The 21,792-nt window shown below is 51.7% G+C and overlaps 2 protein-coding genes across 4 annotated transcripts in view; both read left to right on the top strand.

Moving 5' to 3' along the window:
• SYMPK (symplekin) overlaps positions 1-19,919 on the top strand; it is a 47,077-nt gene extending 27,158 nt beyond the window's left edge. For 2 of the 3 annotated variants that reach the window (XM_003799526.3, XM_012811222.2), the window contains 16 exons: positions 1,783-1,987; positions 4,012-4,162; positions 5,066-5,301; positions 6,552-6,633; positions 6,870-6,983; positions 8,053-8,200; positions 9,190-9,350; positions 11,435-11,543; positions 11,847-11,947; positions 12,650-12,740; positions 13,274-13,375; positions 17,177-17,364; positions 18,469-18,645; positions 18,826-18,921; positions 19,223-19,555; positions 19,681-19,919. In XM_003799526.3, the coding sequence (XP_003799574.2) occupies positions 1,783-1,987; positions 4,012-4,162; positions 5,066-5,301; positions 6,552-6,633; positions 6,870-6,983; positions 8,053-8,200; positions 9,190-9,350; positions 11,435-11,543; positions 11,847-11,947; positions 12,650-12,740; positions 13,274-13,375; positions 17,177-17,364; positions 18,469-18,645; positions 18,826-18,921; positions 19,223-19,555; positions 19,681-19,818 (2,432 nt within the window). In that variant the 3' untranslated portion in view covers positions 19,819-19,919. The remainder of the gene's footprint in view (positions 1-1,782; positions 1,988-4,011; positions 4,163-5,065; positions 5,302-6,551; positions 6,634-6,869; positions 6,984-8,052; positions 8,201-9,189; positions 9,351-11,434; positions 11,544-11,846; positions 11,948-12,649; positions 12,741-13,273; positions 13,376-17,176; positions 17,365-18,468; positions 18,646-18,825; positions 18,922-19,222; positions 19,556-19,680) is intronic. The other variant, XM_023518964.1, reaches the window with a different exon arrangement.
• Positions 19,920-20,173: 254 nt separating this feature from the next.
• Positions 20,174-21,792, top strand: part of RSPH6A (radial spoke head 6 homolog A) — a 19,020-nt gene continuing 17,401 nt past the window's right edge. The window contains exon 1 of the mRNA XM_003799603.1: positions 20,174-20,808. Coding sequence (XP_003799651.1) covers positions 20,174-20,808 — 635 coding nt within the window. The remainder of the gene's footprint in view (positions 20,809-21,792) is intronic.

The raw sequence follows: 21,792 nt of genomic DNA, 5'->3' as shown, positions 1-21,792 counted from the left end.
GCCCGGGCTGGATTTGAACCCACTAGCTCAGGTGTACGTGGCTGGCGCCTTAGCTGCTTGAGCCACAAGCGCTGAGCCCCACTGTTTTTAGAGATGGGGGTCTCACTCTAGCTCAGTCTGGTCTTGAAGCCGTGAGCTGAGGCAATCCACCCGCCTTGGCCTCCCAGAGTGCTAGGATTGTAGGTGTGAGCCACCGCACCCAGCCATTTGCTTCTTATATATGTCATACACATAGCCTGAAAGTAAATTTATATGGTATTTTTAGTCCTTTTATGCATGAAACAAAGTTTTCACTGTTTTGAGTGTAACCTATCACTGGAGGTCAGGTGAGGAATTCCCCATTCATGGCATCATGTTGACATTCAAGTTTCAGATTTTGGAGCATTTTGGATTTCATATTTTCAGATCAGGGATGCCTAACTTATATAGACCACTATAAAAAGTTCTTTCTTGCTCCTTTCCATTTAGCAGTCATAGTATCCTAACTCCAGAGAAAACCACAGCAACCTCAACTGTTCTGATTTTTGTTTCCTTTCCTGTTTTTTGGGGTTTTTTTTTCTTTTTTGAGACAGAGTTTCAAGCTGTTGCCCTGGGTAGAGTGCCATGGCGTCACAGCTTACAGCAGACTCAAACTCTTTGGGCTTAAGTGATTATATACCTCAGCCTCCCAGGTAACTGGGACTACAGGTGCCCACCACAATACCCAGCTATTTTTAGAAATGGGGTCTGGCCCTTTCTCAGGCTGATCTCAAACCTGTGAGCTCAGGCAATCCACCTACACAGCTATTTTTTTGTTGTTGTTGCAGTTGTGGTTGTTTAGCAGGCCCTGGCCAGGTTTGAACCCTCCAGCCTTGGAGTATGTGGCCGGTGCCCTACCCACTAAGCTATAGGCACTGCCATCTTTTCCTGTTCTTAAACTTCATATAAATGGGATCACAAAGAGTTGGGCCTCTTTTGTTCATTATAATTTGAGAGTCATCCATGTTGTCATTTGAATTAGTTGCTTATCTTTTACTGCTCAGTAGTATTCCCTTATGCAAATACAAATACACAACCATTTGTTTATCTACATTCCTGTTAATGGACTTGTGACTTATTTCCAGTTTGGGGCCATTGTGAATAAAGCTGCTGTGAACTTTTTTTTTTTTTTTAGAAACAGTCTCACTTTATCGTCCTCAGTAGAGTGCTGTGGCATCACAGTTCACAGCAACCTCCAGCTCTTGGGCTTAGGTGATTCTTTTGCCTAAGCCTCCCAAGTAGCTGGGACTACAGGCGCTCGCCACAATGCCTGGCTATTTTTTGTTGCAGTTTGGGCAGGGCCGAGTTTGAACCCTCCACCCTCAGTATATGGGGCCGGCACCCTACTCACTGAGCCACAGGCACCGCCCAACTATGAACTTTTGTGTGCAAGTCTTTTGATGCCCTTTGTGCTCTCACCTATGTTGAATGTGTACATACCAAGGAGGAGTATAGTAAACCAAGAAGGGGAATGGTTGGGTCATAGGTTAGGGAGTGATCAGTATATTAAAAACTCCTCAGGTTTCCAAAGTGGCTGTACCATTTGCTACTCCCACCAGCAACAAATGGCATTTCTAGTTTGAGCCTTAGTTGTTGTGCTGCAAAATGGAATAAAGAGGGTACCTGTTCCAGGAAGGTATTGTACAGACTTAAAGGTTTTGTATATATGAGGCTCAGAGCTGGGCAGCTGGGCAAATAGGAGGTCCTTAGATGGGAGCAGGTGGGTCTCATGTACTAAGTGCTCGTTTGTTGCCTCCTTCTCAGGCGTGGAGCAAACCAAACAGTGCAAGGAGGAGCCCAAGGAGGAGAAGGTGGTAAAGCCAGAGAGCGTCTTGATCAAGCGGCGCCTGTCAGCACAAGGCCAAGCCATCTCAGTGGTGGGCTCTCTGAGCTCCATGTCTCCTCTGGAAGAGGAAGTGCCCCAGGCCAAGAGGAGGCCAGAGCCCATCATTCCAGTCACACAGCCCCGGTGAGTTCCCTTCCAGGTGCTGGACAAGTTGGGAGCCTTGCCCTGTGCTTTTGGTTCTTGGCTTCTGTGCATATGCCAGTGTGTATGTGAGACAGAAAGAGGTCTGGACCTGGTTCTCTGTGACTCCTGAGTCACAGCAATAACCACTAAGCCTCTGTTTTCTTTTCCGTAAAAACGCCCCCCCTTTCTTATGTCTAAAGTAGGTATAATGGCACCTATAGCATAGTGGTTACGGTGCCAGCCACACATGCCAAGGCTGGCAGGTTCAAACCCGGCCCAGGCCAGCTAAATAACAATGACAATTGCAACAAAATATAGCCAGGCTTTGTGGCAGTCACCTGTAGTCCTAGCTACTTGGGAGGCTGAGGTAAGAGAATCACTTAAGCCCAAGAGTTTGAGGTTGCTGTGAGACCTGTGACACCATGGCACTCTACCGAGGGCAACATAGTGAGACTGTCTCAAAAAAGAAAATAAAATAGGTATAATGATAATATCTTCCTTGTAAGGATCAAGAAAGAATTAAATTAGTTCACAGTGATGGTTAGATAACTATATTAGATAACTCTTAAGTTAAAAGTGATTGTGATGGTAAAGCATTTCACATGATTCTTGATGTGTAGTAAGTGCTACTGGTTTTCAACATCATTGTCTTCCTTATTATCTCCCTTACAGACCACAAAACCTCGCCAGTCTAGCCCTGGCTCCAACCAAGTCTCAATAACACAACTGAGCACAACCTGCTATCCAGCATGCCCTCTGCACCCCTCACTCCCTCCTCCATTCGCCCCACAAGCAGATCCCCACTTCAAGGTTTTGCCTTTACTGTTCTCTTTTCCTGGAAAGCTTGTCCCCAGACGTTTGTGTATCTTGTTCCCTTTCTCCATTCAGATATCTACTCACATGTTAGTGCCTTCCCTAAGACAATTTATGCAAAAACAAAATAGCCTCCACTTCCTCACTCATAACCTTGCCATGCCTCAAAGTCACAGGGGAGTTAGAAAGGCTGTGTCCTGGCTCTGTGCCTATAGTTCACTGGCTACAGTGCCAGCCAATACACCAGAGCTGGTGGGTTCGAACCCAGCCAAGGCCTGCCAAAAAACAATGACAACCACAACCAAAAAATAGCCAGGCATTGTGGTGGTCACCTATAGTCCCAGCTACTTGGGAGGCTGAGGCCAGAGAATCCAAGAGTTAAGCCCAAGAGTAAGAGGTTGCTGTAAGCTGTGAAACCACAGCACTCTACCAAGGGTGACATAGTGAAACTCTGTCTCAAAAAAATAATAAAAAGAGGGCGCTGGCCTCATGTACCAAGAGTGGTGGGTTAAAACCAGGCCCAGCCAAATTGCAACAAAAAAATAGCTGGGGGTTGTGGCAAGTCCCTGTAGTCCCAGCTACTCCGGAGACTGAGGCAAGATAATCACCTAAGCCCAAGACCTGGAGGTTGCTATGAGCTATGATGCCACAGCACTCTACTGAGGGCAACAAAATGAGACTCTGTCTCTTTTTGCAGGTTTTTTTTTTTTTTTTTTTTTTGGGCTGGGGTGGGTTTGAACCCACCACCTATTGTATATGGGGCCAGCATCCTACTCCTTGAGCCACAGGCACCGCCCTGAGACTCTGTCTCTAAAATAAATAAATAAGGCAGCGCCTGTGGCTTAGTGGGTAGGGTGCCAGCCCCATATACCAAGGGTGGTGGGTTCAGGCCCAGCCTGGCCAGACTGCAACAATAAAAGAAATAGCTGGGTGCCTGTGATCCTGGCTGCTAGGGAGGCTGAGGCAAGAGAATCGCCTAAGCCCAGGAGTTGGAGGTTGCTGTGAGCTGTGTGATGCCACAGCACTCTACCGAGGGCGATAGACTGAAACTCTGTCTCTACAAAAAATAAATAAATAATAAAAAATAAAAAGAAAGGCTGTGTTCTGTGTGGCCTGCCTAGTCCCTGAAGTGAGGAGAGTCACTAGATGGGACTGGGTTGCAGAAAGGATGCTCTGAGTCACAGTGTCCCTATCCTTGCTCTCCTACATAGGCTAGCAGGTGCTGGTGGACGCAAGAAAATCTTCCGTCTCAGTGATGTGCTGAAGCCCCTGACCGATGCCCAGGTCGAGGCCATGAAGCTGGGTGCTGTGAAGCGGATCCTGCGGGCTGAGAAGGCTGTGGCCTGTAGCGGGGCAGCCCAGGTTTGCATCTGTCCCAGCAGCCTGTTCTTCTAGTCCCTCTTCTCAAGAACTTGCCTCACATCCCAGCCAAGAATCAGGCCCTAAGTCAAACATGCATGGCTGCAGAATCAAGCTCTGCTGCTCACAGTCACCTCTATAGGCTTCACTCCATCTTGCATAAACCAGAGATAATAGTAGCAGCTCTTCATAATGACAAGAGAAAAATGTGCAAATGCGCCTGTGTGCTTAACCAGCACGAGACAGGTGTCAGGAAGTACCTTGCCCTTTGAGGGCCGCTCTTGTGGTCTTGGTTCTTTGTGGTTGTTAACGTTATTATTCTCTAGATTCAGATATAAGCTGGTTTTAAATCCTGATTCTGCTATTTGCTGCTATTGTTACCTCAGGTGACTTTTTCAACCCATTCTTTAAAGTTAATTTTTAATTAACCACTAGTGTATGAAGATACTCTTTAAAAAATACTTACAACCAGCACAGTAGCCCACACCTGTAACGCCAGGTACTTGGGAGGCTGCCATGGGAGGATTGCTTGAGACCAGAAGCTCAAGACCAGCCTGGACAGGATAGTGAGATCCCTGTTTCTAAAAATTAAAAATATCTCCAAGCAACATAGATACAATATAGTCTTCCTTGGCCATCACCTGTATCCTGTCCCCCTCATCAGAGGTAACCAATGCACAAATGAGGGAACGCTTTCAAGATCTTTTTTTGCACACTTAAGTATGTAGATTTTCCTAGAAACTCAGTTTTATTCTGTGATGTGATCCCCTCTCCTGCCACACAAACAGGACCCTACCTGTCTCCACTGAGGCTTCGTGAGCCTAGGCAGGAGGAGTTGAAGGGGAACAGCTGTGTGTCCCCAGGATTTCCCACCCCCATACCAACACTGGATTGTTCCCCCTGCAGGTACGCATAAAGATACTGGCCAGCCTGGTGACACAGTTTGACTCAGGCCTAAAAGCTGAGGTTCTGTCCTTCATCCTAGAGGATGTACGGGCCCGCCTGGACTTGGCCTTTGCCTGGCTCTACCAGGAGTACAATGCCTACCTGGCAGCTGGCACCTCAGGCACCCTGGACAAGTATGAGGATTGCCTCATCCATCTGCTTTCCGGCCTGCAGGAAAAACCGGACCAGAAGGATGGGTGAGGGGGGTGGGCCCACACCCCTCTGTCCCTGAGAGTCCCCCTCTCCTATGTCCTGCTCTTCTTCTCTGGTTTCTGACCACTTTCCTCTTCACCACTGAGTCAGTCTTCCATGTACTTATCCTAGGCCTCCTCCTTCCCTCCCCATTCTCTGAAAGAATGTACAGGTTTGTAGTTTTCAGTGTGGGCTCTAGGTCATGCTCTCTGGGCTATTGCCCAGTTCTGCCACTTGCTCTGAGTGGCCTGTGTTACTTACCCTCTGCACCTGTTTTCCCATCTCCTGGGCTTGTTTTGGAGATGGGCTTCTCCATACCCCATCTCTTGCCTGAGTCAGTTCTATAGATTCCTCCTTATTCTTGGCCTTCAGTTTACCCATCTATTCTCCAAACAGCAGCTCCAAGGACATTTCATCATGTAAATCCTCTTGTTTCCCCACTTAGAACCTTCCATCATTCCCCACTGCTCTTAGGATAAAGGACACTCTCCATACTATGTCCAGTGAGGCCTGTGTGATCTAACCCCTCCAACTACTTAAGCCTCTTTTCTGCCCTTCACTCCCCAAACTTGATCCTGGGCCCTGTCTGTTCCTTGGACATGCCAGGTTCAGGGCCTTGGCTCTTATTCTGTCTGGAATATTCTCCACTCCACTCTTTTCATGGCTAGCTCCTCATCCATTGGAGGCCAAGTGTTACCTCAAAAGAGTTTTTTGTGGCTCAAGTGGCAAAGGTGCCAGCCACATACACCTGAGCTGGCAGGTTCAAATGCAGCCTGGGCCTGCCAAACAACAATGATGGCTGCAACCAAAAAATAGCCGGGTATTGTGGCGGGGACCTGTAATCCTAGCTATAGGGAGGCGGAGGCAGGAGACTCGCTTAGCCCAGGATTTGGAGGTTGCTATGAACTATGATGCCATGGCACTCTACTCAGGGTGACAGCTTGAGGCTCTGTCTCAAAAAAAAAAAAGTTTTCTGTAGCCACTATATCTAATATAACCAACACCCTCCATCCCCTTCATTCTCTCCAAGTGCTGTATTAAATGAATGAAGTTAGGAATACCCATTTGACAAAAGGGAGAAACTGAGTTTCAGAGACGTAGTCTCTGCCCAAATCACCCAGTTGGCAGCTTTTGAGCCCTGGTATGTTCACCTCCATAGCTCTCTAACCAAGGGGTTGAACAACTGTCTCTGCAACAGCAAATGGAAGCCAAGTGGCCTCTCTGCAGCTATGCCTTCCCCCTCCTTCTCTGGCAGGATCTTCACCAAGGTGGTGCTGGAGGCCCCACTCATCACTGAGAGTGCCCTGGAAGTGATTCGCAAGTACTGCGAGGACGAGGTGAGACGGGGCTGTGGGGCAGGTGGTGCAGGCAGACTTAACTCATGGCAGCTTGTCGTGGGGTCAGGGCCTGCCTTGAGGGGTCTGAAGGGCACACAGCCTAGACCTTGTGGTAGAAGTTTCACAAGGGCCTGGGCCCTTTTGTCCAGGTACCTGATCTTAGGGAGTCAAACAAGACAGATCCCAAAGGCACAGTGCAGGTGGGCTGACTTCTGGTTCCCTCTCTTTTGCTGCAGAGTCGCACCTACCTGGGCATGTCCACACTTCGAGACCTAATCTTTAAGCGCCCATCCCGCCAGTTTCAGTACCTGCACGTCCTCCTTGACCTCAGTTCCCATGAGAAGGACAAGGTGATGTCCACTGCCATATGTTAATGACTTCAAAGCTACACTCAGCCAGCAGTTTGCAAAGACTTCCTCTGTCCTAAGGACCAGCCCAGTCTTTTCTGCATTCCCCTGAAGGTTTCCCTCAGGCCTAATGCCCTTCATGGAACAGTTTATTGGTTGTCGTTTTTGTTGGATTGATTTTGTTCAGGTTGAGACCTGAAATATGAGTAGGTGGGTGTGCTTTAGAGGGGACAAATATGCACATGCAATGGTTGAGTGAGGCCCTTGGTCACTTCATGCTTTAGCCTCTTGCCAGACCTGGCAGCACGTGTTCTTTCTTTTTTTGAGACGAGAGTCTCAAGCTGTCACCCTGGGTAGAGTGCCATGACGTCACACCTCACAGCAACCTCAAACTCTTGGACTTAAGCAATTCTCTTGCCTTAGCTTCCCAAGTAGCTGGGACTATAGGTACCTGCCACAATGCCTGGCTATTTTTTGGTTGTACTTGTCACTGTTATTTGGCAGGCCCAGGCTGGATTTGAACTTGCCAGCTCCAGTGTATGTGGCTGGTGCCCCAGCCACTGAGCTACAGGCGCTGAGCCAGCACATGTTCTTTTATCAACAGACCTTCACTGTGCACCTCTGGTCCTGGCCACCTGCTACTGCTGGGGACAGAGTGCCCTCATGGCTCCCAGTAGTTGATATCTGTATGAAATAAAATTTAACCAGTGATGTCATTCTAGGCATTCTTGGCCTTCTGTGCCAAGTTTCAAAGCCCAGGAGCCTTGTCAGTTCCTTGAGGAACTGAGGAAGGCTTTCTCTACTGGGAGCATAATGAGCAAGGCAAGCAGAGGTAAGAGCTATGGCTGGGAGGGGGACAGTGAAGCAGTGATGCAGGGCCCTGCCTTGAGCCAGGATGCCACTCTCCTGAGCTGGTGATAGACCTAGACACAAGTTAACAGCTGGGCTGGGCTGGGCCTTTCTTAAGCTTGACTTGTTTTCATGAATGTGCTGGCAATCTTGGAAGAATAGCCATTACCCTCCTCCCCTGTGTCCCCAGCTCTTCCCCATTTTGCCTCTGCTCTCTCCTCAGGTGCGTTCCCAGGCCCTGCTTTTCATCAAACGCATGTATGAGAAGGAACAGCTGCGAGAGTATGTGGAGAAGTTCGCCCTCAACTACCTGCAGCTCCTGGTCCACCCCAACCCACCATCAGTTCTGTTTGGAGCTGACAAGGACACAGGTTTGGTGCACCTTCATCAGATGTGTGTTGAGTGCCTCTGTGTCCTGGGCTCTGAGTTCTGGGGCAGAACAGGATGAAGCTGAACCCTGCCCAGCTGACTAGGGGAGACAGCAAGCAGTAATGACAGAATAGGCAAAGGTGGGGGTGCCCCACCCAGCCCAGAAGTCAAGGAGAAACTCAAGGATGAGAAGAGCCAGCCAGTGCTGGGGCTATAGGGAAGGCCATCTGAGGCCAGTTCTCTCAGCAAAGCTCCAGGTCCCCCAGGATTCAAATGGACAGACTCAGGACCCCAGTAAATGGACCATTAAATGGTATGTTTGGGGCCATGATGAGGAGGCAGAGGAGACAGGCTTCCCAGGACAGGTTCAATATGTATGAGACCCAGAGGTTGAACAAGTGTGAAAAAAGGAGCTGAGGGAGTGGCGCCTGTGGCTCATAGGAGTAGGGCACCAGCCCCATATACCGGAGGTGGAAGGTTCAAACCCAGCCCCAGCCAAAAACTGCAAAAACAATAAAAGGAGCTAGGGAATGGTGGTTCCAGCAAAGGGGGCAGCAGGCACAGATGCACAAGTGTACAGGATCTTTGGAACTGTAAGAAGGGTCATGTGACCATCATAGAGGATGGCTGGTGGTAGGTTGGGGCTGCTCTATACATTGCCTGGCTGACAATGCAAGGGGAGCAGCTGGGGGTTATCCTGATGCCACAGGACAGTCTTCTCAAGACTTTGAGCAAGAGAAAGACAGAGTCAGAATTGCACTTTAGAAAGATCCTTCGGTTGGCCGTTTGGGTTGGTGGTCAGGGGAGGATGGAGATGGGAAGTCTGGTCACCCCACTTCCTTGCCCTAGAATAATTTGCTTCATAATCTGGCTCCCTTCTCTGTCTAACCTACTCTGCTACTGAGCTATTTGCATTGAAGGGACAGATGCTGGGCACGGGAGGGGGTTGGGAGGATAATGAGTGAGCCTGATGCCTTCTCCGCCCTGTCAGAGGTGGCAGCACCCTGGACCGAGGAGACAGTGAAGCAGTGTCTGTACCTCTACTTGGCCCTTCTGCCTCAGAACCACAAGCTAATCCATGAGCTGGCAGCTGTGTACACCGAGGCCATTGCTGACATCAAGCGGACAGTGCTGAGAGTCATCGAGCAGCCGGTGAGGCCCCTGAGCCCACCAGGTGCTGCCCACCCAGGGGCAGGGTTAAGTCCCCAAGTTCACCCCTTCCCCCAGCATCTCCATCTCCAAGTGTGCTAAGCATGAAGGGTTGTCCACCCTAGCCAACAGCTCTGTAACTCTTGGGTGGTCCACAGATCGTCTGTCAGTTTGTGAGAAGACCAGGTGGCTCAGCAGCTTAGAGCCTAGAGTCCGACGGACCTGGAATCATGTTCTGCTACTAATTTTTTCATTGCGACCTTGGGCCCCTTCAGTGAAAATGGGGGAAATGATCCAGTCCTCTCACACTGTTGCAAGCTGTTCATGATGTAAACACCTGTATCACTGTCATTATTCATGAGCTGGCCCTCCTCTGTGTGGCTGACAGAAGTCTTATAGCTGTCATTACATAAAAATAAGTCCCACCTGCTCCTCTCTTTGGAGCCATAGAGTTGCACCTCCAAACTGACAGCTAAGTTGCAGACCATCTGTGCTTTCAATTTGCAGCTAGATTTGAAAACCACGTTTTCATATCTCTGTTCCTGACATATTTTTATTATGGAAAATTTCCAACATAAAGAGAAAATTATATTTTAGTCCCCACATACCTGACATCCAGATGCACTGGGGTTCTTACCTGTAAAGTGGGAGTGATAGGCTTACTGTCAGGGAGAAGCAGATTCATATCCTAATTTTCAAGGTAAACTAGACCTGTGGTTTGCAGAAAAGTGATCCCACTGGGCTGTGAACTCAAGAGCAAAGACAGTTAGGGCAGCACCTGTAGCTCAGTGGGTAGGGCACCAGCCACATTCACCGAGGCTGGCAGGTTCAAACCTGGCCTAGGCCAGCTAAAGCAACAATGACAACTGCAACAAAAAAAATAGCTGGGCGGTAACACCTGCAGATCAGTGGGTAGGGCGCTGGCCCCATATACTGAGGGTGGCTGGTTCAAACTGGGCCCTGGCCAAACTACAACAAAAAAAATAGCTCGGCGTTATGCCAGGTGCCTGTAGTCCCAGCTACTCATGAGGCTAAGGCAAGAGACTCACCTAAGCCCAGGAACAGGAGGTTGCTGTGAGCTGTGACAGCACAGCACTCTACCAAGGGTGATAAAGTAAGACTCTGTCTCTTCAAAAAAAAAAAAAAAAAAAAAAAAAGGCTCAGTGCCTGTGGTGCCTGTGCCTCAAGCGGCTAAGGTGCCAGCCACATACACCTGAGCTGGGGGGTTCAAATCCAGCCTGGGCCCGCCAAACAACAATGATGGCTGCAACCAAAAAATAGCCAGGCGTTGTGGCGGGCTCCTGTAGTCCTAGCTACTTGGGAGGCGGAGGCAGGAGAATCACTTGAGCCTAGGAGTTAGAGGTTGCTGTGAGCTGTGATGCAACAGCACTCTACCCAGGGTGACAGCTTGAGGCTCTGTCTCCAAAAAAAAAAAAATAGCGAGGCATTGTGGCGGGCACCTGTAGTCCCAGCTACTCAGGAGGCTGAGGCAAGAAAATTGCTTAAGCCCAAGAATTTGAAGTTGCTATGAGCTATGATGCCACAGCACTCTACCAAGGGTGACATAGTGAGACTCTGTCTCAAAAAAATAAAAGCAAAGATGGTCAGTTTTAGGACACTTATTAGAGACTCCTATTGGGCCAAAGTGAAACCCAGCCCTCTGAGCCCTGTGTTAGGTGCTCACAGTGAGGCAGGCTCCAGAAGCCATGGCAAGTTGAGCCATGATCTGGGCCTGCAGCCAAGCTGGGGCCATGGCAGTCACGGAAGGGCTGAGCAGGAGCCTGAGAGGTCTTCACAGAGGGTTGAAGCATAGGTTGGGCGTTAAAGTTCTGCTCAGGTCTGAGATGGCAGAAGGAGTGACCTACAGGGAGGGCAGTGCTAGCCAAGGGGCAGGACCAAGAATAAGTCTGGGTCAGGATGAGACAGGATGACACTAAAGTTCTTCTGACCTGCATCTCTCCCACCTGCTATCCATGCCCAGTTCTCTAAACCTGTCACCTGTCCTCACCCCGAGTCTTAGCACTACTCACTCTGCCTGTGACACCTGGGCCTCCCCAAGTCTGATCATCCCCATCTCTTGTCTCTAGATCCGAGGAATGGGCATGAACTCACCAGAGCTGCTCCTCTTGGTGGAAAACTGTCCCAAAGGAGCAGAGACGCTGGTCACCCGATGTCTACACAGCCTCACAGACAAAGGTACCGCACCCCCACTTTTCATATTTTCTTCTCTTCTGGTTTTGCCACATCTTCTCAGTCCTTTGGGCACAGAGCTTCTGGGCTCCCAGATAGTTGCCCCTCTTGTGGGTTTCCCCATCCTTTTGCCTCAATTTCTCCATCTAGAACAGTGCATTGCCAACTAGGGCTGAGGATTTCTACTCTGAAACTGAGTTGCCCCTGGCCTCCCACATACCCCCTTCTAAGTCTTCCCCCATGGGGCTCACCCTCCCTGGTCCCTCCTCCACTCCTGATGTGGTTTTTTTCTGCTGCTTTCACTTGTAGTACCACCCTCCCCAGAGCTGGTGAAGCGGGTCCGGGATCTCTACCACAAGCGACTGCCAGACGTCCGCTTCCTCATCCCTGTGCTCAATGGGCTGGAGAAGGTATAGAGCCTGTGCCTGTCTGTCCCCCACTGCCTAGGGCAGGGAGGAGGACAGCAGCAGGCTTTGTTCTTGGTAGTTGAGCCAGAGGCAAGTAAGAGAGGGTGGGAATATATCTTGCCTGTGGTCAGAAGTCTTAGAAGCCACAGACACCCAGATACCCACCTAAAATGCTTAGGACACATTCTTGAGTTTGTTAGACGAGGGAGCAATCTTGGCTTTGCCTCGTCTTTCCCTGACATCAAGCAGGTCATTTCCCTTCTTTGGTCCTCATCTGTCAAACGACAGATCACAGTGGCTCTTGTGCCAGACATGCTCAATGTGATTGTCCAGAGGCTGCACGTAAACCACAGAGGCAGCACTTTGCCTAATACGTAGGAACCTCACCCTCCAAGCCATCTGTATATCCTGACACAGTCTTGCCCCTAATGAGTTATGGTATCTTGGGTAGGTGTCCATTTCCTCATCTATAAAAAGCAATGACACTCTTCACTTTTGTACACTTGTCTAGTCCAGCAGCTTGTGTGTAAAAAAGCCTGGCCCAAGGGGCCTCTGACATGCAAGGGAAATGAGTTGGGATAACAGCTCTGCCCTGAGGGAGCAGAGGGGGTGATGAGGAAGGGAAAAGGGAACATGGATAGAGCTTGGTGAGCCTGGGAGGGGGTATGAGGATGTATCAGACCCACTCTCACCCTCTCCCTGTAGAAAGAGGTGATCCAGGCACTGCCTAAACTCATCAAGCTCAACCCCATTGTTGTGAAGGAAGTCTTCAATCGCCTTCTAGGCACCCAGCATGGTAGGTGATGCACCCCCTCCCCCACCAGGGGCCAGCTTCAGAGAAAGAGGGTTCACCCATCTCCCTGGGGTACCATCCAGATTTGTTGTCTCATCATGTCCCAGTGCTCCCAGGCCACCATCTTGGAACGTGGATGATGGTTTCATGCATGGCAGGGGTGAGGCTGTGAAGCTAGGGGCTGACTCTAGAAGTGTCTTCTCTTCTAGGATCCAGCTACTCTTCAGACCCTCAGGCAGAGGCTGCACTTTGGCCCTTCTTCACATCTTGCCTGAGTTCCTAAAGGGGTGTGCTGGGGGCACTTTGACATGGTCAAAAAGAAACAAAACTTTCAACATAGAGGGCTGCTGCTTCATTCAGTGCCCCATTTTTATGTTGTTAGTTGCTTCCCCTGCTCTAGCCCTCTGTCCACTAGTCTCCAAGAAGCAGAAGATACCTTGTTTGCATTCACTGCTTCCCCAGTCTGGGGCACTCAGACCTGGCTCTCCACTGAGGCCTCTGTACTATCTTCCCCACCCCACTCTCACCAACTGCAGGTGAAGGGAACTCAGCCTTGTCCCCTCTGAATCCTGGAGAGCTCCTGATCGCATTACACAACATTGACTCAGTGAAATGTGATATGAAGTCTATCATCAAAGGTGAGGTGCTGCCCCAACCCCCCTTCAGTGGCCCCTGCAGACTAGGTGGGAGAACCTCAGTCGCCCACACGCCTCTGCTGGAATCTGCCAAGTTGAAGATTGTGCCACCCACAGCCCCACCTCAGAGCTCTGGAGACTCACCTTCGTTCTTTTCCTCCCTCCCTCCTCTTCCACCTTCGCCCTTCCAGGTCTTCCCTTTTACAGGCCTGCCTTTTTTTCCTCTGTCTAAGGCACTGATGTACCTACAGTGTGCTGGCACAGAGTAAGCCTAAAGAAATGAGGGGGGCCAACTCCTGCCCTACCCCTGAGGAGCAGAAGGAAGCAGAGCCTACCCTGTGCAGGGGTCAGAGGCACAGCAACAGAGCAGGTTCAGTGCACAAGGGCACTTGCTGAACTCAGGGTAGATGCCAGGCTCAAGTTAAGGCAGGAGGTCCTGCCTCCATGGCAGGAAGTTTGGTGACACACTGGCCAACTCACAGCAATCACTACTCACTGAGCACTCACTGAACCAGGCTCTCCCTACCTGCTCTTGCCAATCCTTATCACACTTAACCTGGTAAGTATGTTGGCTTCCATTCTGTAGGAAATGGAGGTTCTGGAGAGGTTAAGTAACTCGCTCAGGGTCACACAGAAGTGTAAGTGACATAGTGGAAAAAAACACAGAATCTGGAGTTAAATGAACCTGAGATGGAATCCTGGCTTTACCAGTTCCCTGGGTCTGAGGACCACCTCCCTGAAGAATACCCCTCTGTTCCTTCCCTGAGTGGTTTCTGGATCAGGAGCTGTTCTGTTCCACAGAAGTGGAGCCCCTGTCCTCTCTACTCATAAGTCAGCTGTCCTTTGATTACTCTTCTCACCTTTGGAATGAGGAAGGGGCTTCCTCCTTCACTGAGCTTCATGTTGTAGCTTGAAGTAGCTTCTTCAGTGGCTCATTTCCTGTCTTCCTCAGCTGCTTCTCTCGGAAATTTTAAGGTCAAGAGAGGACTTTATGAATATGTAAAACCCACTTTAAAACTGAGCAGTTTCTAAGGGGTCTAGCCGAAGGGTAGGGAAAAAAGGAGTGCGGTCTTTCCACACCCTGACCCCTTTGGTGTCCTGAAGAAAGTTTCGGCCCATTCCCAAGGACAGTATGCTCATGTGGCTAGTGTGTAATTTGAGGGGATTTGCACACACCACCGCCCCTGCCAAGGCCATTTATGGACCCAGACTAGAGGCCTTGGTCAGTCAGGGCCTGTGGTGTTGAAGGAACCCAGGCCCATGGAGATGCCATGTGGATAGCCAGGAGCTAGGCCTCTGGAGAGGTCAGCAGGGTCTACCTTTTTTAACCCCCATTTTCTTCCCACATGCTCAGGCCCACACACAGCTTCTATTCTGGCAAGGCTCTTGGCAGCCCTCCTTCTCGTCTTCCACCAGCTGTCTTCAGTTCTCAGAGCATGTTTCTTTCCTGCTTGTGTAGCAGTCTTCCTGGTTGCACTAGTGACCCCAGTATGAGCTTCAGATCAAAAGTCTACTCTTTTTTTGTACACTGTTGGAACCCCAGTGCTGGGTAATGGAAGCAGTCATCCCTGGCACTTGCTCCCCCATAAGCCACCCTCTCTGGTGAGCTTCCCTAGAGCCAGTCCTATCATGAGTGATCTATTCCAGCAATTAAGAAATTCCTTGGACACCTCTTCTCAGCCACATCCTGGGTGGTGCTGGGGACACAGAAGAGACAGCCCCAGCCCTGCCCTCCCAGGGCTCCCAATCCAGGGAGGGAGGAAAGCTGTCCCTGCACAGTAACGACTAAAAGAGGGCAGGATAGGGCTAGGGCAGGGCAGCCTGGACATGGGTCATTGGGCAGGGTGAGTTAGGAGTGAGGTAGCATTTCGGGAGACAGAAGAGAAAGGAAAAACATTTGTGGAGGCTGAGGGGTACACTAGCTAGCCTGGTTCTGGAACTGCAGAGCTGAGCCTGGCTGAGTCTTAGGGTCGAGGGCAGAAGTCTGGTCAGGAGAAGAGGTCAAGGTGTAACCATTAAGGAAAATGCATGGGACCCACCTACACAAGTTCTTGGAGGGGTATGGAATTTGGCCTTGATCTCTTGAGAGCCTCTAGGAAGGAAGGAGTCAGGTTAGAGCAGCAGTTTTTAATCTTCTTAATGCTGAGACCCTTTAATACAGTTCCTCACTGGAACTGGTGGTGACCCCCAACCATAAAATTCTTTTCTTTTTTTTTTTTTTTTTGAGACGGAGCCTCAAGCTATCCCCCTGGTAGAGTGCCATGGCATCACGCTCACAGCAACCTCCAACTCCTGGGCTCAAGCGAGTCTCCTGTCTCAGCCTCCCAAGTAGCTGGGACTACAGGCGCCCGCCACAACGCCTGGCCATTTTTTGGTTGCAGCCAACCATTGTTGTTTGGCGGGCCCAGGCTGGGGATTTCAGCCCGCCACCTTAGGTGTATGTGGCTGGCGCCTTAGCCGCTTGAGCCACAGGCACTGAGCCCATAAAATTATTTTCATTGCTACTTCATAACTGTAATTTGCTACTGTTATGAATCATAATGTGTTTTCCGATGGTCTTAGGCGACCCTTGTGAAAGGGTCATTTGACCCCCAGGTTGAGAACCACTGGGTTAGAGCTTTCCAGAAACCCCCTTAGTCTGCCATGTGGAGAATGGATTAGAGGCTGCATAGGAAGCCCAGGAGACTGGGCAGGGCTGACTGGGGGGAGAGGGAAGGATTTGATTCTAGAGGCCTTTGGGGAGTGGGGCAGGCAGAACCCAGTGACAACCTGGCCTTGGGGGCTGGAAGCAGGGGGTGCTTCCTTGATTTCTAGCAGGGCCTTGCCTCCTATATTCTCTCTGCCCACTTAGCCTCCTTCCTGTCTGTCTACCTGTAACATCACCATCCTCCCCCTTTAAGCCCCCACCCCTGTTCTCCATTAGCCTCTCAAGGATGGGAGGGCTTCTCTTCTAGCTCAATAAAGACTTCTTGGTTGACAGATTCACATGGCAAGTGGTGTTTGGGGAAGAAGAGCTTCAAAGCAGCTCCTGGGGTCTCCCCTTTAGCACAATAAATTGGGGCACTACCACTCACTCAGAGAACAGGCCCCAAGGGCTACTTGTAGGTACTTGTGTTGTACCAGCCCTCTGGGTTCACCTTGTACTGGGTGTTGAGCTGGGGGAATCATTGTATGCACTGACCCCATCTCTTGTCCCTCCCTTTCCTATTACTCTACTGACTGTGTCCCTGTGTCCCGCATACAGTCCTAGGCCTGGTACCCCTATCACCTCAGCACCAGCACAAGCCCTGTGTCCTGGTCAGGCTTGGGGTGGCCAGGTTTCTGGTGGAGCTGGCCTATGGGCCTCTCTTGTCCTCTCTCTGGGAGGGCTGATGGAACTCAGTAGCTGCTGTCCCTCTCTCACAGGGATGGGGGTGTCCTGCCACCGCTGTCAAGCCAGAATGGGTCTCCAAGGGTTGGCAATATGTCTTTCCTCCCTTAGCCTTCCCCAAGATTGTCCTCAAAGAAAAGGGAACAAGATCTTCCCATTCTGGCTAGTGTAGGGCTTCCAGAAGTTGAACATGGGCCCTCCCTTGGACCAAGTTTGAAGGCTTTCCAAGGGTTGAGCCACAGTGTACCATGGGCATGGGATCTTCTGCTAGGTTAGGGAGGCTTCTTGTCTCCCTGGGAGCTTCAGGAAGTCAGGGCTGGCTCTTCCTCTCACATGGACAGACTTCAGGGCTTAGGCTTCTGAAGTGTGTGGGGCTCCCACCTCCTGGGGGCAGCTGGGCAAAGAGGACAGGCCCACTCTCCGCCTCCTCACAGCCACCAACCTATGCTTTGCGGAGCGGAACGTGTACACATCAGAGGTGCTGGCCGTGGTGATGCAGCAGCTGATGGAGCAGAATCCCCTGCCCATGCTGCTCATGAGGACCGTCATCCAGTCCCTGACCATGTACCCCCGCCTGGGGGGCTTCGTCATGAACATCCTATCCCGCCTCATCATGAAGCAGGTAACCCTCCCCTGGCTGCCCCCAACCCCTGCCTGCAGCTGGCTGCAGCAGAACCCACTGAAGATAGTCTTGAGGTAGAACCAGAGGGCTTCTAGCTTTTCCCTGCTCTCCCTCACAGAGGGAGCCTGCTGGAGAGCAGGTGCTACTGTGACCCCTTTACCCTGCCTCCTGCCCGGAAAACACAGTGTCTCGCAGGGCTAGCTACAGGGTGATGAGGGACAGTAGGAGCAGTGGTAGACTATAGGGGGTATGACCCTAGGAGGGGCGTGGCTGCCTCTCATTCCCCCACCACCACTGTGCATTAGCCAGGATGCATCTCAGAGCTGAAAAATGGTTCAGTTTTTTAGAGATGTTAGAAATTTGAGCTTGTAGAACCACGGTGAGACAAAAAACAGACCTCATCTGCAAGCTGAGAGTTGCACTTTGCAACACCTGGTTAAGATGTTAAAAGTAGGGTCAGACAGAGCTGGTTTTTTTTTTTTTTTTTTTTTTTTTTAGAGACAGAGCCTCAAGCTGTCCCCCTGGGTAGAGTGCCGTGGCATTACAGCTCACAGCAACCTCCAACTCCTGGGCTCAAGCGAGTCTTCTGCCTCAGCCTCCCAAGTAGCTGGGACCACAGGCGCCGCCACAACGCCCGGCTATTTTTTGGTTGCAGCCGTCATTGTTGTTTGGCGGGTCCGGGCTGGGGATTCGAACCCGCCACCTTAGGTGTACGTGGCTGGCACCTTAGCCAGTTGAGCTATAGCTGGGTTTAAATGTATACCTGGACAGGTCCTTGCACTTCCCTGATCCTCGCAGAGGGAATGTCGCCCTCTCAAGGCTGTCAGGAGAACAGAATGTGTTCCCACAGCATTTAGCCTGGGCTGGCTCCAGGAGGGTGGCTTTCTGTTATCTTCTACCTGTTTCCCAAACTGCCTCCCTGTTCCAGCTCCCTGGCTCTGGAAGACAGATTCTTCTGGAGGGAGGTCAGAGCTGTATGTAGCCAAGAGGAATCTGTTGGATGGTGGGATTGGGGCACATCCTGGTGAGGTCTTTCTCTAAGGGGCTGAGATTGGAGTGGCTGCCTGTGTGCCCCTCCCAACAACTTCCTCCCTGCTGGTCCAGGTGTGGAAGTATCCTAAGGTGTGGGAGGGCTTCATCAAGTGCTGCCAACGCACCAAGCCCCAGAGCTTCCAGGTCATCCTGCAGCTGCCACCCCAGCAGCTGGGAGCCGTCTTTGACAAGTGCCCTGAGCTCCGGGAGCCCCTGCTGGCCCACGTCCGCTCCTTCACCCCCCACCAGGTACCCTGGGATGTAGGGAGGGTAGCCCCTACAGACTTGAAAGGGGGCAGGCACGGGGGAACCCTACACTGTCACATAAAGACAGGAGCTCTGGAGAGTCAGGGATGGGGCATCTTGGGAGTCCAAGAGAAGTCTCCAGGCCAGACCTGTCCCAGCGCCCTCTTGCTGCTTTTCACCCAGCAAGCACACATCCCCAACTCCATCATGACCATCTTGGAGGCCAGCGGCAAACAGGAGCCTGAGGCCAAGGAGGCACCTGCAGGGCCCCTGGAAGAGGTGAGGGCCCTTACAGACCACCCATCTGGATTCCCCAGGCCCCACCCTTGCGCCCCAAGCCAGCAAGGCCTCACTACTTCCTCCTCCCCTGAAGAGGCTGGGGCTACCCCACCACCTGTCTCTGAGAGGATGCTCCTGCTAAAAGGGAATAGCTACCCCTCCTCCCTGTGCCACAACTAAGAGTTTGCTGTCCCTTATGTTGCCCCCAGCTTTCTGCCTCAGGGTGGTCTCTGCCCCTTCTCTCCCACCATCCCCTGGAAGCACCTGTCCCTGAGCTGCTGCGTGCCCTCCCCACCCCCAGGACGACCTGGAGCCCCTGGCCCTGGCGCCGGCCCCAGCACCCCGTCCGCCTCAGGACCTCATCGGTCTGCGGCTGGCCCAGGAGAAGGCCTTAAAGCGCCAGCTAGAGGAAGAACAGAAGCTGAAGCCCGGAGGAGTGGGAGCCCAGACCTCCTCCTTGTCTCCCTCCTCATCCTCAGCCCGGCTGGGCCCTCCCCCGTCGGAAGAAGCGATGGATTTCCGGGAGGAGGGGCCTGAGTGTGAGACCCCAGCTATCTTCATCAGTATGGATGATGACTCGGGGCTGACTGAGGTCGCCCTCCTGGATTCGAGTCTGGAGGGGCCCCTACCTAAGGTAGGGACGGCGACCAAAGCATTCTAAGGAGAGGCATCCAGCCTGGGTGGGGACGAGTTGGGGTGGGGCCTGCTGGAAAGCTGGGGGGACGCCCTCTTATCCACCCCCACTTTCCTGGATCACAGGAGACAGCAGCTGGGGGGTTGACATCAAAAGACGAGCGGAGCCCTCAAACCCTCGCCCCTGCTGGAGAAGACACTGTGAAGACCCCCAGTCCGACCTCTGAGGAAGCTGGGGAAGCCGAGAGCAAGGGGAACAGCTGACGGGGCTGTGTGGGGAAGGGGAGTGGGGTGGGAGCTGAGTTGGGAGACGCTGTGGGGCTTGACCAGCGGGTGCTTTGCCTTAAAAAATAAAATTAAAGAGATGGAGAGTCTGGAGCATGAGTGCCGTGTCATCTCTGCCGCCTTGTCTGCTGTTGGCCGCGCGGGATCTGCGGGGAGCCCCAGGTGCGGGGTGCGCCTGCGCGGGGCCTTGCTCCCTGGCGGTGGTGTATCCGCGATCTGCTGTAACGGTCCGTCCCTCTGCATCCTTAGAAACTGGCTGCGCCAGCGCTGCGACTGCCGGGCGTGTGCCTGTCTGCAAGCCTTCCTCCTAGAGGTCTGCGCCTTCCTTCAAATCATGGGGGACCCACCGCCCCCTGGGGAACCCCCTTCCCAGCAGCCCTTCAACCAAAGGAGTTCCCTGGTCTCTGAGCAGCGGCGGCGCAGCTCAGTGCAAATTCAGCCCCAGGCAGCAGGCTCTGAGGAGGAGTTCGATGTGGACCAGGCCGGCCCCCAGGGCTGGAACCAGTGGGGTGGTGTATCCCAGCAGGAGAACATACCGCTGTTCCAGGCTGAGGAAGCCTGGGTGAGTGGTATGCAGTACCCACCCGTGAATGTAGGCTTTACCCCCGAGTTCCAGCGCCAGCCTTACATGGTAGAAAACAGGATACAGGCGCCTGGCCAGTCTGCCAGCCTGATAATGCAACAGCTACAGCAGGGCCAAGCCAACCTCATCCAGCAACTGGAGTCTACCTACCAGGACCACCAGGGCGACCTTCTGAGCCACTTCTACGGCAGAGATGACCAGCACTTATATGAAAGCGCCCAGCATGGGCCTTACGTAAGGGATGACCCTGCCCTCCATTTCACACCCTCTGAGCTGGGCTTCCTGCCCTACAGTATGGAGGTGCCGGAACCAGAGCCTCGAGAGCTGGCCGTACAGAACGCAAAAGCCTACCTGCTGCAGACCAGCGTTAACTGCAACCTCAGCCTGTGAGAGGGGGCCAGGAGTGGGGAGTGTGGGGCACCCAGGTCCTGCCTCAGTCAATAAGGAAAACCAGTAAGGGCATGTAACTCAGCTGGGAGGGAGGGAAAAAACACAGTCATGTGCCAGCACTTCATGTGTTAACATGTAATACAGCTGAGATGACATGCATCTACTGTTCCTCTTTTACAGAGGAGACTGAGACACAAAGAAGTTAGGCTGCTTATCCAAGACTACACAGCTAGCTAGGATGTGGCTGAATCAGGACTCCAGAACAAGAGATTTGGCTCCTGAGATCCTGTTTTTATCCACTAAAGTTAACTGCTCAATGAAAGCATCTGGGGATGTGACATTTGATTAGGGACCTGAACAAGTGAGGGAGAACACCTTACAGATAGCTGGAGGAAGGGTGATCCTGGTATAGGGCACAGCAAATGCAAAAGCTTTGAAGCTTGCTGTTTGAGGAGCAGGATCCTATCTAGCTCCTTTATCATTAACATGTTAAGGCCATGTGCAGTGGCTCACCCCTGTAACCTTAGCACTCTGGGATGGTGAGGCAGGTGGATTCCTTGAGCTCAGGAGTTCAAGACCAGCCTGAGCAAGAGTGCAACCCCATCTCTATTAAAAATAGAAAAACTGAGGAAAGAGGACCACTTCAGCCTAAGAGCTGGCAGTTGCTATGAGCTATGATTCCACAACACTACAACAGCTTGAGACTAAATAAAAATTTAAATTTTTTTTTTTTTTAAATAGAAAGGGTGGTGCCTGTGACTCAGTGAGTACGGTGCTAGCCCCATATACCGAGGGTGACGGGTTCAAACCCAGCGCCGGCCAAACTGCAACAAAAAAATAGCCGGGAGTTGTGGTAGGCGCCTGTAGTCCCAACTACTTGGGAGACTGAGGCAAGAGAATCACCTAAGCCCAGGAGTTGGAGGTTGCTGTGAGCTGTGATGCCACAGCACTCTACCAAGGGCACTAAAGTAAAACTCTGT

The sequence above is a fragment of the Otolemur garnettii genome, unplaced genomic scaffold (genome assembly GCF_000181295.1).
Source record: "Otolemur garnettii isolate 467f Iridium unplaced genomic scaffold, OtoGar3 scaffold00152, whole genome shotgun sequence".
NCBI lineage: Eukaryota > Metazoa > Chordata > Mammalia > Primates > Galagidae > Otolemur > Otolemur garnettii.
The sequence above is the reverse complement of the archived record's forward strand: the minus strand, read 5'-3'. Positions and strand labels throughout refer to the sequence as shown.